The sequence below is a fragment of the Lepisma saccharinum genome, chromosome 14 (genome assembly GCF_977018435.1).
Source record: "Lepisma saccharinum chromosome 14, izLepSacc3.1, whole genome shotgun sequence".
In the NCBI taxonomy this organism is placed as follows: domain Eukaryota; kingdom Metazoa; phylum Arthropoda; class Insecta; order Zygentoma; family Lepismatidae; genus Lepisma; species Lepisma saccharinum.
The window spans coordinates 65,179,025-65,196,084 of record NC_139242.1 but is presented as its reverse complement, the minus strand read 5'-3'; the positions used below and the strand labels follow the sequence as shown (position 1 = coordinate 65,196,084).

Sequence of the window (17,060 nt, the reverse complement as noted above, 5' to 3'; positions counted from 1 at the left end):
CATGAATGATTCATTGACGACCTTAATAAATGTATGTTAGTATATGATTGCAATGCAAAGGAAGCTACATATTTAGACATTTACTTTTAAAATAACAGGGAATGGAGATTTTTTTATGTTCATATCCCTAAAAATTATTATAAAATGGCAGAATATTGCACTAAACAATAAAATATTTATGATATAGTGGATTGCTAAAATTATCGGTTGATATATCTATGTATTTACCAGTACTGATAGGGTACCAATTATAATCTGTCCCATCCCTATTATTTAGACATTTTCAGGTACCACTTAAAACTAGGACAAATGATTTTATGTTTACACCCATAAAAATAATAGTAGAATGGTGGAATTTTGCATTAAATTAGAAGGTATTTATTGTTATATCAAATCGATATAATTTTGTCAGTAACTACTGATGCCTATATTGTCCAATATATTTAATTAAATGTTCTGTTTTATTTGGATTTGTAAAGTATCTTTCACATATAGTACAGTCACAGACATTTCTAGGTTGTAGTGACTCCTTTTACTTCCAGTAGAATCATTACAACGCAGAAGTGTCTGTAACCATACGTTGGTTAAAAATGAAGAAACTTCCTTGTTTTAACACTACTTTATACAGAGATAAAGTAATCAGAACTGGGTCTGTATTTCAAAGAATTCCAGTACTGTGGAATCATTGTTCAGTATACATATCCTGTATAACATTTTGTTACAAACTTAACAATGAAATCGGCTAACATGTCATTTTATTTTTTCAGCCCCATATATGATGCATACTGTCAAGAGCATTATGCCAATGGACATTGTGATTATGGATGCAACAATGAAGAGTGTAATTGGGATGGGCTTGATTGTGAAATCCAACCTCCAGCATTGGCAGATGGAGTGATATCTCTGGTGGTGCTGATGGATATTCAGGTTTTCAGAAATAACATTGTGCCTTTCTTGAGGGAAATGGGACACCATCTTCGAACAACACTTCTTGTGAAGAAGGATCCAATGGGCAACGACATGATCTACTCGTGGAATCCTTCAGAAGAGCCGTACGAAGGTGGAGGATCGTTTGTGTACGGAAAGGGGGTCATTGTTTATTTGGAAATCGATAACAGAAAATGCAATCAACAAGAAGAGTGCTTCCGTACTGCTAGTGAGGTGAGTAATGTTGTACAAAAAAAAAAAATGAAACCTCTAACTATCTAGCCTTCTCAAACCTGAAGGCTGCAGCAACACAAGCCTTCCATCTGTCCCTATCCTGGGCAAGATCAATCCAATCTTTTCCATCCTTACCGATTTCCTTTAGATCCATCCCAACTTACATGAAACCTCAATGATACATTTTTCAGAAACTTGTGAGTGAAGAACTTTCAATGTGAGGAATGTAAATGTCAAATAATAATTGTGAAATGTAATATCAGTGTTCCACTGTCAGGGTAAGTGGGAATGTATTAAATTTTGGGACTTATGACATTAAATTTTCTTCACAGAAATCTTCAATTTTAAATGCATTTTTTACTCATCCAAGGTTTATATTATTACTTTGAGACATTGTGGAGGGGCTTTATTTCAGACTACAAAGAATGAGAGGACGATTGCTATTTACTCTTCCCTTAATAAATTATTCATTATTGCTTAGATGTCTTGAGAGTAATCAGTTCATTCTAGATTGCAAGGGACAGGTTGATCACTTTTTAAAATTTTAAAAGACATTAAAACTTGTGGTAAATGACTATTTTTGTTGACATAAATGATTTGGATGAGGTGAATGCATTATTTTTTATAGGGATGGGCTGATATGAAATTTTGGCCAATACCGATAAAGTACCGATATAAAATTTGCCGACACCGATAACCAATATTCTACCGATTCGATATAAAATTCAAAATAATCCTTGAAGAACCTGAAAGGTTCACTGACCTCTTTAATAAATGTGTGTTTCAAGGTGACTGCAGTGCATAAGAAATTGCATATTTAGTCATTTACTTTTTTAGAAAGTAGGGCATGGAGATTATTCATAAAAATTACAACAAAATGGCAGAATTTTGCACTAAATTATCAAGATATTTATCGATATATTGGATCCGATACACCGATATGCCTATATTGGCTGATACCGATAGAGCACTGATTAATCGGTCCCATCCCTAATTTTTTATATCAAGGAGGTAAGAGAGATTGTCTTAAGACATGATCATTTACTCTTTTGTTAATTGACAATTTATTGTTCGTTTGAGAGATCTTGAGGCCTCTATAAATTATTCACATACTTAAATGTGTAAGGAACATTTCGTAAGTGTTCAATGTAAAATGTGAATATAAATTAATTTTGGGAATTTCAAGAAAAAATCATCTTGAAATTCTAGAATTATACATTAATTTTATAAGGGTCATAGAGTAACTTTCACTGCCTGTGCTTTTTTAAATCTAAAAGTAATTTAAAGTTAATATTTCATTGTTACTACATATTTAAATTTTGGAAATAATAACAAGCCATTATGACTACATGTATGTTCCTGTCTCACATTATCTTGAATTCTTATACTTTTATACTTATTTATTGACTACAAACTCATATTGACCCCCCTTCCACTCTCACATTTTAGATATAGGCTATATATTTTAACAACAGTGAAGTAAGTCTTAATAAGGCTTTTTCAGAATTCTAGTGGCTCTCAGCTTTCCATTTCATCAGATAGCCATCATTGGTTAAATTTTCTTAGTACGTAAAGTTCTGTAAATTCAAATCTGATATAAAAAAGTAATAATTTGATATTTAGATCTTGTTAAATTTCTTCCTTCCCGTTTGTAACTAACATGTAACAATCTGATTTATTTTTCTTTAGGCGGCAGATTACTTAGCAGCTGCTGCAGCAAGCCGTGCTCTCTCAACAACTTTTCCCATATACCAAGTGAGAGGAGATGGTCCAGTTAATCCTGAGCCGGGATATCCACAGAGCAACCTCACGTACATAGTCATCGGAGGCTTCCTCATTGTTGTGGTGGGCTTGCTGATTGGTGTGCTGGTCACAACACAGAGGAAAAGAGCTCATGGTATCACTTGGTTCCCAGAAGGATTCCTCAGAAATAACAGGTAACTTTATTTTTCATTTGATTATTTTCTACAATATCAAAGAAATTTGAATAGGTGTATGCTTACTATTTAATATTCTGTAGTTTCAGTAATACTGCAGTGTGCAACTAAATACATAAAGAGGTAGTATGGCCCCACTCTTATGTATCATTATTTTAGAGAGAAAATTTCGGTACCAAAATAAACTAAATTTCAAGTCTAAATTCTGTATATAAGATGACAGTTGGAAGGGAAAAAATCTCAAATTTGATTCCAAAATTACAGTTACTAGACAAATCAAAAATTTCATCATAATAGCCATATTCAAAAACAACAACTACATGAAATGCAATATTATATAGTGTTTATTCCTTTTAAGAAGTCTATTTTTGCACAACTTACTGGATAATCAAAAGTAATAAAAGTGTTGTGTTAGTGAATAAACTACAAATTCCATCATATTGACTTACCTTGAAACAGGTAACTTCAAGATATAGCATGAACGCAAGTAAAACTTTAAAACTAATTTTTCAACCCCATCTCAGTGTTCCCATATAAAGTAATCTAAATGACAATATTTGCGGAAACCTTGACTTCATTTGGTACACTTCAATAAAGATGAAGAGCTGTTCAGAACTTCAACTCATATGTTCAGCATGCACTTGCATTACAAGAAGGACATCTGATGATTCAATCAGCACAGTTTCCAAAAGTCTGTCATCAACATCCCTTCAAAGCTCTTCCAACTGAAACTACCTGCAAATTCCTTCCAAGACTGGGTCAAAAGTTCAGTTTTAAGTTTTACTTGTATTTATGCTGTATCTTTTGAGTTACCTACTTCAGGGTGTCGAACACCACTGTCCCAGCATGGCATTTTAGGTGAAAAATTCAATTATGTAATTTTGTGTTTCCATCAACGATCTATACATGTTCCTAATTATTATCGATACTAAAAACACAATTTCATAACATGCAAAATGACCTCTTTGGTTGAACCTTATCAATTTGTAATGAATGTAGATCTTTTTTCGTTCATTGCAAAAAGTTCAATTGTGCAATGGAAAAACACAGATTTACTTTCTCTATCATTACATAATACAGTGCTTTGTGAAATGCAAGGATAGTAGTAGGAATTACAAGAAATCTGTTGATTTAAAAGAGATTTCTTAAAATTTTCATTTATCATTTTGTCACCACTAAACATTTCAGATTTCAATTTTAGTTTTAGTGCAGTACTGTTTATTTGTACACATACAAAAATTTTGAAACTACATCACTTCATAATAAAGATTATTTGTATTATTGTACTCTTCTGTTGGTATTTAAAATGTGGTTATAAATATGAAATTTTTCTGGTGGATGTCAAGATTTAATTAAACTTTGTTTCCATTGTAGTGGACAACGAAGGCGCTCAAGGCGACGTGGTCCAGATGGACAAGAGATGCGAAACCTTAACAAGCAGCCTTCAACAGGGTGCCTTGACATTGACGTTGGGGAAATGCCAGGACAAGGTCATTGGTCTGACGATGAATCTGACCTGCCTCCTCCAAAAAGACTTCGCTCAGAAGTGGGCTACGGAAGTGACCATACAGTTGTAACAGATTACGATGAAGTTGAGCCTAGAATGTGGACAGATCAACATCTTCATGCTGCTGACATCAGGCATTCAGACGGAGCCATCCTTACTCCTCCAAGTGTGGTAAGTCACTTTTTCATTTGTGCGATTGTGGGTATTACTTTCTGGGGAATAATATTTCATACAGTATTCTGCACTTTGATGAATTAAATAGTAAACTTGATACTTGTGGTACACTTAAAAAAAATAACTTAATAATATATCAAATTAAAAAAATAATAATAATTACTACCATTCTGTTATTGACAAGAACCAATTCAGTCCCTTCATGTTTTGCAGGATAAGGTGTAGGTTGTTTCTCAATAAGTCCGCAACAGTAGCAAACCCTACACCAAAACAACACTGGTATTTGCAAATAAATAAGGTGAAACAGTACTCTAATGCCACCTTGTCAATTAAACTTAAGTTTCATGTTTCAAGTAATGCAAACTGCAGTGAGACATTAACATAACAGAAATAAGTATCTGCATAATAATGGACAGGGACACCACATTGGATAGTGTGACTGCAACCATTAAAACTATGGCTGAGTTGATACTGATACCAGTGGTATTGGTATCAAGGTGTCTGTTGATACTTTTCTGGCATTTTGATCATTTGTAAGAACCACAAAAATGCAGCAGAACACATTTGCTGAGTCGAATTATCCTGGAAGTTATGCAAAATTTTAAGTTTCCATTCATTTTGCACAAATATTATGTGCCATAACTATGATGCTTATAATTGGAGTATGATACTCACCCTTTAATATTAATCAATATTTTGAACAACTTTTAATTGTTACAGTTCTCTCATCAGTATCGGTTCAAAGTGATATCGGCTCAGCCCATGCAAGTACTGCTCAGCAAAGATGAGAAAGTCTCTCTGGCGCTGCTGTCCTGTGAGCAACTTGCTTGTTCGAGGGTTGGGTCGGGTGGGAGGTGGGGGGGGGAGCAAGGACTGCTCGACTTCTGACACCCTTTCAATGTTGCCAAACTTACATGGACGAAAGGTCATTGAGTTCGAGTGCGTCTGTTGTGTATGTTGTTTGTACTGAAATGAAGGGCAAAACCGTACATAGTGAGAGCCGAGAGGTGATTTCTAATGTTGTTAAATTTTTTGACAACGAAGCGAGAGAAGGATGTTACACGTTTCCGGTCAATCAAGCTACAAAGCGTGCGGCGGCTGCAGTTCGAATGTCGGACACTTTCATAAAGAAAATTAGAAAGGAAGGAAATTCCGGGGGGAAATTTACGACACCAGGTAAGCACAGGTCTGCCGAAAAGCGTAGAATTGTTGTGGACGACTTTGACAAGTGTTTGATTCGAAGAACTATTGGTAATTTTTATACGATTGAACATGAAGTGCCAACAGTAAAAAAGTGCTTTCGAAATTAAAGAAAGAAAGAAATTTTCGGGGTAGTCGCGAAACTCTTCGCAACATCATTTGCAAAGACTTAGGATTTCGTTTCCGAAAGTGCAAAAACGTGAGAAGTGCTTTGGTGGAAAGGAGTGACATCGTGTCCAATCGAACAAGTTTTCTGAGAGCATTGAGGCGAAATGAGAAGAGTGACGTGAAAATGCCAGTTATATATTTAGATGAAACATGGATCCACGAGAACTACACGGTGAAAAAGTGTTGGCAGGGTGAAGGCAGTATACATGGTGCTTTAACAAATACCAGTGCTGGAAGAAGGGTGATCATCCTTCACGCCGGGAGTGAAAACGGTTTCGTACCAAACTGTCTACTTATGTTCCAAGCTAAACAGAAAACAGGAGATTATCATGGAGAAATGAATGCTGAAAATTTTGAACGATGGTTTGAAAGTCAATTATTACCAAATATTCCCTCCAACAGCATTATCGTCATGGACAATGCGCCTTACCATTCTGTTCAAGTCAACAAACCTCCCACAATAGGCAGCACTAAAGCTGCAATGCAGGACTGGTTGAAAGACAATTCAATTGAATTTTCAGATAACCTTCGAAAGGCTGAATTATATCAGCTAATCAAAACCAACAAAAAGCCCCCGCAATATCGGGTTGACACTCTTGCAGCAGAAAACTGCCACACCGTACTTCGTCTTCCACCTTATCATTGCGATCTAAACCCTATTGAGTATGTTTGGGGTATCATAAAGGGTCGTATTGCATCACAAAATGTGGATCGTAATTTGGGCAGAGTACTGGAAGTTGCAAGAGAAGAATTTCAGAACTTTCCCAAAGAAGAATGGAAAAGGTCTTGCAAAAAAGTAAAGGCGAAACAAGAGGAATATTGGGTCCAGGATGGAATTATTGAAGTAGAAGTTGACAAGTTGGTAATCGAAGGCTGTTCGGAGGATGAAAGTCACATGAGCGGTGAGGATTCGGATTCAGACGAGAGTGGTAGTGTCATTGAGGTTGACAAACGGTGCGATAATGACAGTCAGGTGAATGTTAGTGACGAGTCGGATTTGGGTTGCACTCCACTGTAAATGGTAAGTTTACAAAAAAAAAAAAAAAAAAAAAAAAAAAAAAAAAAAAAAAAAAAATCTTTAATAATTCTTGCAGCTTTCCTGCCGGCAAATATTGAAGAGGTTTTCGTGGGCAATCATCCTAGTGATTTCTGGATAGGCTTCCGAGCTTTCGAGAGTAATGTCACTCACATCTTAAGGGATTCACTTCAATCCCTGTTGATGAGAATGATGTTAGCTCTCGAAAGCCTATCCGGAAATCGCCTTGATTGCCCGAGAAAACCTCTTCAAAAAATTCATTCTTTTTAAAATGTAAGCCGTGTGTATGTTTGACGGGTTATTTATTTACATAAATATTGTTTATGCGAACCTTTCCCCCCCCCCCCTAATTTATCTTAAGTTAGCACCTCTGGCCTGGTCCTCCCCAATCGCCGCCACTGTCTCTAAGGATATAATTATAATTAATAATTAAATTGAAGATAAAATCTATTTCTTAGATGGTAATATTTACTATCGCATAGTAAGAATCACAACAATTACAATAAATTTCATTTTTATTAATTATTTAAATCGGGAATAGTCACAAACGCTATCCATTCTTCTTCAACCACTGACCGCGCCACCCTGAACGTCGCGTTTTGCGGCAGGTCCACCAGATTCCATTTGTCAGAGAACAGCTGTGAGGCAACGTGGCAACAGCGTGCCATTTGAGAGCAGAGGAAGGGAAGGATTTCCCCCCTTATAAATTAGTAAATTATGCAGATTAAGTCTAATCCCGATATTACGTTCCCAGATTTTATATTTCCCCTCATTATACATTCAATCTTGATGGTTCGAACATAGTAAAATGTTATAAAGTTTTCCTCAGTTTTACATTTCCCTGCATTTTAAGTTTTGTTAACTTTGTTCCCCGGAAAACATAAAATCAAGGTTCAATTGTACTAGTTTCGGACATATAAAGTGATGGTTTTGAATTGTCAAAAATTGTTATTGTTTTTATTGTGAATTGTAGCATTCACATGTTTTTAAAAATATTTCCTCCGCATCCTCCATATCAGAAGTTCATTTTAAAATTTTATAATGTTTATTTCTTTAAAAAGGGGTTAATGAAAAGTGTGAATAAAGTGGGAAATGAAAGGTTATGAAGGATTGCTCAATAAAATAAATAGTAATCGCCGTAGAGGCACATATTTTGGGTAAATAAAAAAGAAAAATTTCGGTACAAAATTGAAGTCAATTGCAGGTTCAAAAGCAGTAAATAAAATAAAAATTGGCCGTTATAGAGGTGAAAAAGTGGTATATAAAATTACATTTTAGTTTTAAAAATATGAATGTAATAGCACATTTATGTCATTACCAGAATATTAAGTTTATTTCTGTATAAAGGGGTCCATTTTTCCTTCTCAATTATTTACAGCAGAATTAATCAATTTTCCATGAATTGCATAACTCAGGATAATTCTGACTTCGAAAAAGTGTCACTTCGGTAAATAAACTAAATTTCGTGTTTAAGGGTCTTTCGCATTTTGCCGTTCATTTTGTATTATTTCGTGACAAAACAGTGTAGGAAACATGAGAAATTAAAATTACAATGTGTTATTTCACATGCCTCTAGTAATCTGTCTGTCACCTGCATGTCATTCATTTGGGGTTTTTATTTATTTATTTATTTTTGCAGGAAGGAATGGTGGATGTTGATATCCAAGGACCATGCGGAATGACTCCCCTGATGGTGGCTGCCGTGAGGGGAGGGGGCCTTGACACAGGAGAGGAAGAGGAGGAGGAAAGCACGGCAGCTGTAATAGCAGAACTTGTTGCCCAGGGAGCTGAACTGAATGCAAGGATGGAAAAAACTGGTGAAACTTCTCTTCATTTAGCTGCCAGATATGCTCGTGCAGATGCTGCCAAAAGACTGCTGGATGCAGGTGCTGAAGCCAACTCTCAGGACAACACCGGAAGAACTCCTCTGCATGCTGCGGTGGCTGCAGATGCTATGGGAGTTTTCCAGGTAAGGAAAATGGATAATCCTTAAACTCTTTTGGTTAATTTATTTTTATTTCTTTACTTAAAGTGTCAGATCATGAAAACAAAATGTTATGACATGTAGTTTTCCAGAAATTGATATATTTATTGTGGGCGTAAAACCTTGATTTTACCGTTTCCCTACACAGTCTTACACAGTGGCATGCCCAGGAATTTTGTGAGGTAATGGTTAAGTCTCCCATTTTTGCAGCAGTGGGTCCTATACACTCATCATTCTTTTTGTAAGGAATGCTAAGTTTGGCCAAAGAGGGAGTAGGGGTCTTAGGGGTGTTACAACCAGTTTTTCTCCCCATCAAATCTTGGGCTGTGATAACAAATACAATAGTAGGCCCCTACGAAGCATAAATCCTGTTATCTCACACAGAGCATAGCTAGATTTCTTTTTTAATATTCACACATAAACAACTTCCCAATTCAGTAGATACAAATATTTTTCTTCAGTGTGCATGTTCCTCTTCAATATGGATCTTTACTTCTTAATTGTTCCAAAACTCACTTGGCCAAAAGGTTCAAATTGAATGTTTGGCATTATTTATTTTTCTGTTCTATTGGTAATTTAGGATGCATTGTCATGCAGTGTATTGAGTGCAATTGTTACAACATACAACTAACTAACTCTCTAGCCTTCTTAAACCCGAAGCTTCATGGCTGCAGCAACACAGGCCTTCCATCTGTCCCTATCCTGAGCAAGATCTATATACTCTTTTCCATCCCTACCGATTTCCTTTAGGTCCATCTCAACGTTGTCCCTCCATCTTCGTCTTGGCCTTCCTACAGCATACAAAGAATTGTTAATTCATAAGTAATAGAAGAGCATGATGAAGTAGTATTTAATAACTGACATTAATCAATGCCAAACATGTATTTCTTGTGACCGTTCGATTTTCTAAAGGCTTCTGCATGTCATTAATCTGTATTGTATTTGCCAGGGTGTCTACCAGTCAAGAATGTCAAGAAAAAGTCAAGAAATTTTGTTGGTAGTCAAGACTTTTTGCTATTTTTTTTTTACAGTATAGTGAACTTTCATTGTTATATATACACCTGTACTGGGATTTGATAAAATTGAATATTTTAAAATGTGAAATTGTATTGATTGTTTAAGATTTGTTCACTTCGTTTCTTAAGAATTACATAATAAAATAATGTGGCCATTGATGAAGTCTGAAGCATTAATTTTTACTTGCATCAATACTTAAATCGAGTATCTTGTTAAAAGTACAGCTTCAGTGTTCGTTGCAACTGGCCTTTTGGTACCAGTTTTTCATTTCCTGAGTACGGGGCAATTAAATAAATGTTAAGATAAAGGGGGTTGTCAAGAAAAAGGCAAGAATTTTGGATTTGTTTTTATGGTAGAAACCCTGATTTCACATCATGATTAAATCGTATCCAGTGGAGGTTTTTAAGCAATAATTATCAACTTAAGGTGACTCTTACAGAAACTGTTTCATTGTGAGTGAAGCAAGAAATATATATATTCGTTTTCAAAGTGACAATATTTATTACATAAGGTGCTGACAATTTGTTCACATGGCATTGTTGTCCAGTCATTTGCACGGGGCCCAACTGACACCCCCACCATATGTTGGGGACCCTAGTTATGACCTACCCTGCACTGGGAAATGGCACTATACATACAGTATTAGGCAAAAGACCCTAATGAATATATAATCCAAGTTTCACTTTGTGGCTTAAGCTGTTGGGCATTTCTAAACAAATTGTTCTTATCTTCCCTTTCTTGATTATCCGTTGCTGTAATAGTGTTTTGCAATACTTTTATTGAACTTACTTTAAACTGTGTTCCCATTTCATTTCAGATATTACTCAGAAATAGAGCTACAAATTTGAATGCTAAAATGCATGATGGCACGACACCATTAATATTGGCTGCCAGGCTAGCAATTGAGGGAATGGTGGAAGACCTCATAACTGCAGATGCTGATATCAATTTAGCTGACAACAACGGAAAAACTGCTCTTCATTGGGCAGCAGCTGTGAACAATGTGGATGCTGTGAATATACTTCTAACCCAGGGTGCAAATAGAGATGCACAAGATGACAAGGTAAGATAATTTGGTAATTGTTGTTACATTAGGTAGTTAACTTTGAACTTCCATGTGCATAACAAAATTTAGCATGACATTAATTCTTTGCCTTAACACGTAAGTGTACAGAAAGATAAGATTAGTTTTCCTAGTCTCTATGTCAAATTGATAGGGGCACATATTTTTGGTAAATTAAAAAGCAAAATTTCGGTGTTATAGCGGTGAATAATCACATTAAAAGTGGTGTATATAAAATGACATTTTGGTTTTAAAATTGTGAATATAGTCCTAAATTTGATTTAAAAACTCCACTTATTTCACAAAATAAACTTATCCCTTCTAATAGCACATGTATGTAGTTACCAAAGTATTAAGTTTATTCCTGTGTAAAGGGGTCCATTTTAGCTTCTCAAATATTTACAGCAGAATTAATTAATTTTCCGTGAATTGCATAACTCACAGGATACTTCAGACTTCAGAAAGTGTCGCATCGGTATATAAACGGTAAATTTCGTGTTTAAGAGTCAATTTCGCATTTTGCAGTTCATTTCGCATTATTTCGTGACAAAACAGGGTAGAAAAATGAACATTACAGCATGTTATTTCATATTTCGTGTTTTCGTCAAAAACGAAATTTGCATGCCTCTACAAATTGATAAGAACATTATGTGTTGTTCTTCATTTGTGGTGCCATAAAATTGCTGTGTGTATGATCTGTCATGGACAGTTATAGATCATTTGCCAAATATCTTTATTGATACATATTGGGTGCAAAAATATGTATGAAAGTATAAGTTTTTCTAATTTTTTTTAATGCTTTTGTCCTTTTTTTTCCAGGATGAAACCCCGCTATTTCTTGCTGCAAGAGAAGGCAGTTTTGAAGCATGCAAGTCTCTGCTGGATAACTTTTCAAATAGGGAAATCACAGACCACATGGATAGGTTGCCACGTGATGTTGCTCAGGAGAGGTTACATCATGATATTGTACGGCTTCTGGATGAGCACCATCCACGAAGCCCCCAAATGGGTAGCGTTATTCCAAATGGACCGCTGATTGGTTCCTCTCTCCTTATCACTTCCCCAACTGTAATTGGATCAGCCTCAAAATCTTCAAAAAAGAAGAGGCTCAAGGCTAATGTCATGAACGACAGCAGAGGTCAGAACGGTTCTCCCACAAGCCCGGATGGAGAGATTTGCATGAAGAGAAAGCCGAGCACGAAGAAGAAGAAGCCAGAGGCACATGACGTGCAAAGTGTAGAGAGCACCTCAAGTCTCTCTCCCATAACCTCGCTGGAGTCTCCTCATACCGTAGGCAGCCTCACAGATGGCACACCTAGTCCATTCGACAACAACCTGTACAATGGACATGGGCTGTCAATGCAGCACCCAGCCATGCAGAATCTGGAGATACCTTGCACGGTCCCGTCAAAGCAACCACCGTCGTACGAGGACTGCATAAAAAGTGGTGCTTCCATGCAAAGCCTGCACACGGTGGGCATGGATTCGGGTGCCTATGGAGGTTTTGGCTTGCCTCATCAACAGCAGAATATCATGCATCAGAGGCAGACATCTTTGCCGGCATCGGTAATGAATGGCAGTTCACACCCCAGCACTCTCTCCCCACCATACAGCAACCAATCAACTCAGCACAGCCTCTCCCCTCCACACAGTGTTACATCAAACTACACCATGTCGCCTCCAACAAGCTACACGGGATCACCACCTCAGGCTCTCAACTCTCCTGTGAAGTCTCGCCCATCGCTCCCAACATCCCCAACTCACATTGCCGCAATGAGAGCTGCGACGCATCAGAAGCATGCTGCCTCAATCCAACAAAGTGCCAACCTTGGGTTTGATTTCCCACAAGATATGCAACAACTGCCATACACGAACGTCCCTCACAATACAATGCAAGGACACCCAGCAGCTCAACAGCAATACTATGCTCAGTCTCACTATTTGACGCCCCCATCTCAGCATTCGCACGTGGGGCCCGAAGCAACACCCCAACATATGATTCATCTGCCCGAGAATTTCCCAACTCCCTCGCCTGAATCACCAGGACATTGGTCATCCTCGTCGCCACACTCAAATTCTGACTGGTCAGAAGGAATATCAAGTCCTACTGGACCTTCAAATACCTACGCAGGAGTACCAACGTCAAAGCAACAAGAAGCAATTTATATTTAAGTGCATAGTGATCGTTGTGTGAAACAGTGGGATTTGCCATTGAGAAATTAATTTTAAAATGAAGAAGTCGTGGTACTTGTATGCTAGTTTTTGGGAATAATTGTTACAATATAGAGATTTAAGGAATTGAAATAGTGAAGACATTGAATTGTGAACACTGTTTGGTGTGTGAACGTACCAGTGATATTCTTCAAAATATATAATTAAGAGTGGGCACTGTCATTCTCAGTTTACATACTAAGTGTTCTTGTGCTCAAAAGTGATTTGTGCGTTCCACTGTATAATAAACAATAAAATGGATACAGTGGAAGATTACTAGGAAACAAGAAAATAAAAGATAAATGTGACACTTAAAGTGCGTGGTTGAGAATAATATATTCGAAAATGTGTGACTAATTGTTGCTATGGATAAAGCATCATTGTGAATAATTAATTGTACAAAGACATAGATTTTAAGTTTTGTATTATTCTTTAATTATTGCAATCAGGAGGCCTGTACTTACTGAGATATGGGCTATCGGAGATGCTGTGTTCCAGGATTCTGTAGTGTCTTTCTCTCTATATTTTTATTGTTACTTCCGTACGTAAGTATTTACTGTTTAAGAAGAGAAAAGAGAATTTTAACATTTTCAGATCCCATGGCTTATTTGTGGTCTTTGAAAAATTGAAAGTTCCCTTTGTTTTTAGAAATAGATTGATGAAATTTTAAAGGAAATTTCCTGCAATGTTTGTGTGCATGTATATACATATATTTATATACACAATTTGTAAGCATGGTAGTGTGTTAGGCTACAAAATAGACACTTGGTTCTAATATTCCTTCTCTAGGAGTCTTGTTTTTGAGGCTTCTATTTCCTCCAGGAATTGTTTCATAGGTTGAAGTTATTCTTCAAAGTTCTTTGGATAAATGTCTCAAATTTCTGTAGTGAAACAATTTAGTACAGATAATTCCAGAACTGTGATATAGTCTAGACCAAATTACTACATTAACTTGACTCTTTAAAAATTAAAAATAAGTATTTCTATGACATAAAATGAACTTTTTGTTCCTGTAACTATTTGTAGATCCTTTTTAATAATTTGGCCAAGTAAAATAACTTGTGAGGTGTATATTTTCATAAGTCTCTGTGGTGTGTGTATCATCTGAAGTACAATTAAGAATTTTAAACTCTGTTTTCACATCTTTTAGAATTTTAATGTGGGACATATTTATAAGATTTTTCTGTGCATTTCAAAAATGAAGTGTTAATGATTGTGCACAACATGTCTTTTGAGGGCTATTTCCTTTTATGTGAAGATTACAAAGATTCTACTTACTGAACTTTTTATGAAGTGTACAACAGTTTTATGTCTTATAGAATTGAGAGAAAACTAATTCTGTTTCTAATTGTTTATATTTGGTACATATTGTGTTAAAAACCGTAAATAAAATAGCTCATATGCAAGACCTTAGGAGTTTGTTGTGCAAAATCATGGGAAAAATGAAGGTTATTGTACATTGTTTCAAATGTTACTTGGAATGTTAAAGAAGTAATGATTCTAGCACTGCACAACACCAGCGTGTGGCAAGTGCACTGTATGTGGGTCAGTATAAGTCAGTAGCATATCATTTCACAGAAAATTCTGAAGAGAGATTTTTTAAACTTAATGTATTTATTATTAAAATGCATTGTGTCTTAAATAGCATATAATATAGGAATCATGTGTTACTACTGTGTATTGCTACTAATTCCATGTAATCTATGGCTACATTTCCCTAGATCCACGATTGTATTTTGATTACAAGTGTCGCTGTAAAGTTGTAAATATTACTCCTCATGTCCAAAGTTGAATTAATGAAGAATAGAAAAATAATTGTCTAAAAAAACTGCCAATATACAAAATGTGTCTGCATATTTAAGTTTTATGTATAACTGCAATACCAAAATGTAGACTTCAGTCTTTCTTGAGCAATAAAGAAATTACACGATCATTGAAAATTTAGGTTGGACTAAGTTAAATTTGCATATATGTTTCAGTATTGCAGTTGTAGTAAAATTGCAAGGTATGGGGAGATGACAAATTGTGATTTTAAAATTCCTAGAAAAGGGACCAAAAGATCATGCGCTTTTTAGAAGTATTTACATAGACGGTGTGTTTAAATAGTGCCTTATATTAAAAGAATATATTTTCAGAGAAATAATAGGACTATGGTTCTTCCATGTTGTTCAAAATAAGAAATTTTATGTAGCATTGAAAATAATTTAAACATTCCAAAAATATATTTTTTTTTTTGGATTTGTAACTGTACAGTCAACTGCAGAAATGGGTGAATTATAATCATTGCACATGTGGAGAAAATAATTCTGCATTGTTCATTCCAGATTGTATGTTCTATCAGCAAAGTGTAGATTACTCTTGACTTCCTTGAAGGTTGTGTCTCTTTCATATTGCCCCATTCCATTTCTCTCATTTCGGTATTTGACTGTACGTTTTGGTATTTGACTGTACATACCGTACTTTGGGCTGTGTGAGTTTGAGGAAAAAAGTTCACAAAATATGCTTTTGACATGGAATGTCAGTTTCAGAACAAATTGTTAGCTCATTTTTTTCTACTTAAAGTTTACTCAATATGTGTGCCTTCCCTCTCTGTCATTTTGAGATATGTAAGTTATAAATTGTGTGTATTACAACATTCCTACTTACCATGTTTTCCCAACTTACTTTCATGTTATTTTGTAAAAAAACAGAAAACCTTTTACAATGCAATCCATCTTTGGATTGTGTATATTGATACTTTGTATTTTAGATTACAAATAAATCATTTTTATGATATTTGCCTTGTTTTTTTATACAAATTGTATTATATTATGGGTAGGTCCATGTGATTTTTTTTTACAAATTGCAAATGTTCAATGAATAACCTAAATCTTTCATTCACCTCCTTAATTGATGTAACCAGTTCATGGTGAATGTGGTAAACACAGTTTATATATGTGAAATTTCGAGTTTCTGCATTGCACAATTGGGTAGTTACAGTATTTCCAATTAATTTTGAAGGCTGAGCCTTCATTCACTAAGGGTATGGCACCTGGAGCGGAGATGGTAGCGCTTCACTTCTTTGTTAGTTCCCGGGCAGCGATAGTTGCATTTTCTCCCATTTGGTTGTACTGGTGTGTGTTTCCTGGCTTTCGTCGTCTGCTGTGCTTTCTCCTTTCCTATGTCGGGTGTTGTTGTCGATTAGTGGTTGGGGGCTGGGCTGTCTGCTGTGTTGTGTAGTTCCTGTTCTTCGTGTGGGTGTAGAGGGTACTGCATCTTTTCTTTTCGTGGTCTGAGTTTTGAAGGATGGGGTGCCAAGTCAGGTGTACGTGTCCATTGTCCAGATTCAGCAATGGTTTCTGTTGGATGATGGCATGGGTTTCCTTTGATGTGTTTTCTATGACAGAGCCAGTTGGATGAAGTATGAATGTGGAGAAGTAGGTACCTAAACTTGCATCCCCTGGTGTCTACAAGGCCACATGCCAATGCCACAACAGCTACATCGTCAGAACCCTCCGCACTGTCCAAGAATGAATCAGCAAACACATAAAAGATGCCAAAAAAGATACACCACGATCAGGCCCTTCACAACACAAACCACACCATCTCCTCCACATCCATAC

At 36.0% G+C, this 17,060-nt stretch overlaps 1 protein-coding gene across 1 annotated transcript in view; it reads left to right on the top strand.

Annotated features, from left to right (window-relative positions):
- N (neurogenic locus Notch protein) overlaps nucleotides 1–16,231 on the top strand; it is a 107,896-nt gene extending 91,665 nt beyond the window's left edge. Inside the window, exons 14-19 of the mRNA XM_083135820.1 lie at nucleotides 768–1,161; nucleotides 2,851–3,098; nucleotides 4,473–4,776; nucleotides 8,823–9,152; nucleotides 11,002–11,247; nucleotides 12,067–16,231. Of these exons, the coding sequence (XP_082991946.1) occupies nucleotides 768–1,161; nucleotides 2,851–3,098; nucleotides 4,473–4,776; nucleotides 8,823–9,152; nucleotides 11,002–11,247; nucleotides 12,067–13,419 (2,875 nt within the window). The 3' untranslated portion in view covers nucleotides 13,420–16,231. The remainder of the gene's footprint in view (nucleotides 1–767; nucleotides 1,162–2,850; nucleotides 3,099–4,472; nucleotides 4,777–8,822; nucleotides 9,153–11,001; nucleotides 11,248–12,066) is intronic.
- The last annotated feature ends 829 nt before the right edge of the window (nucleotides 16,232–17,060 follow it).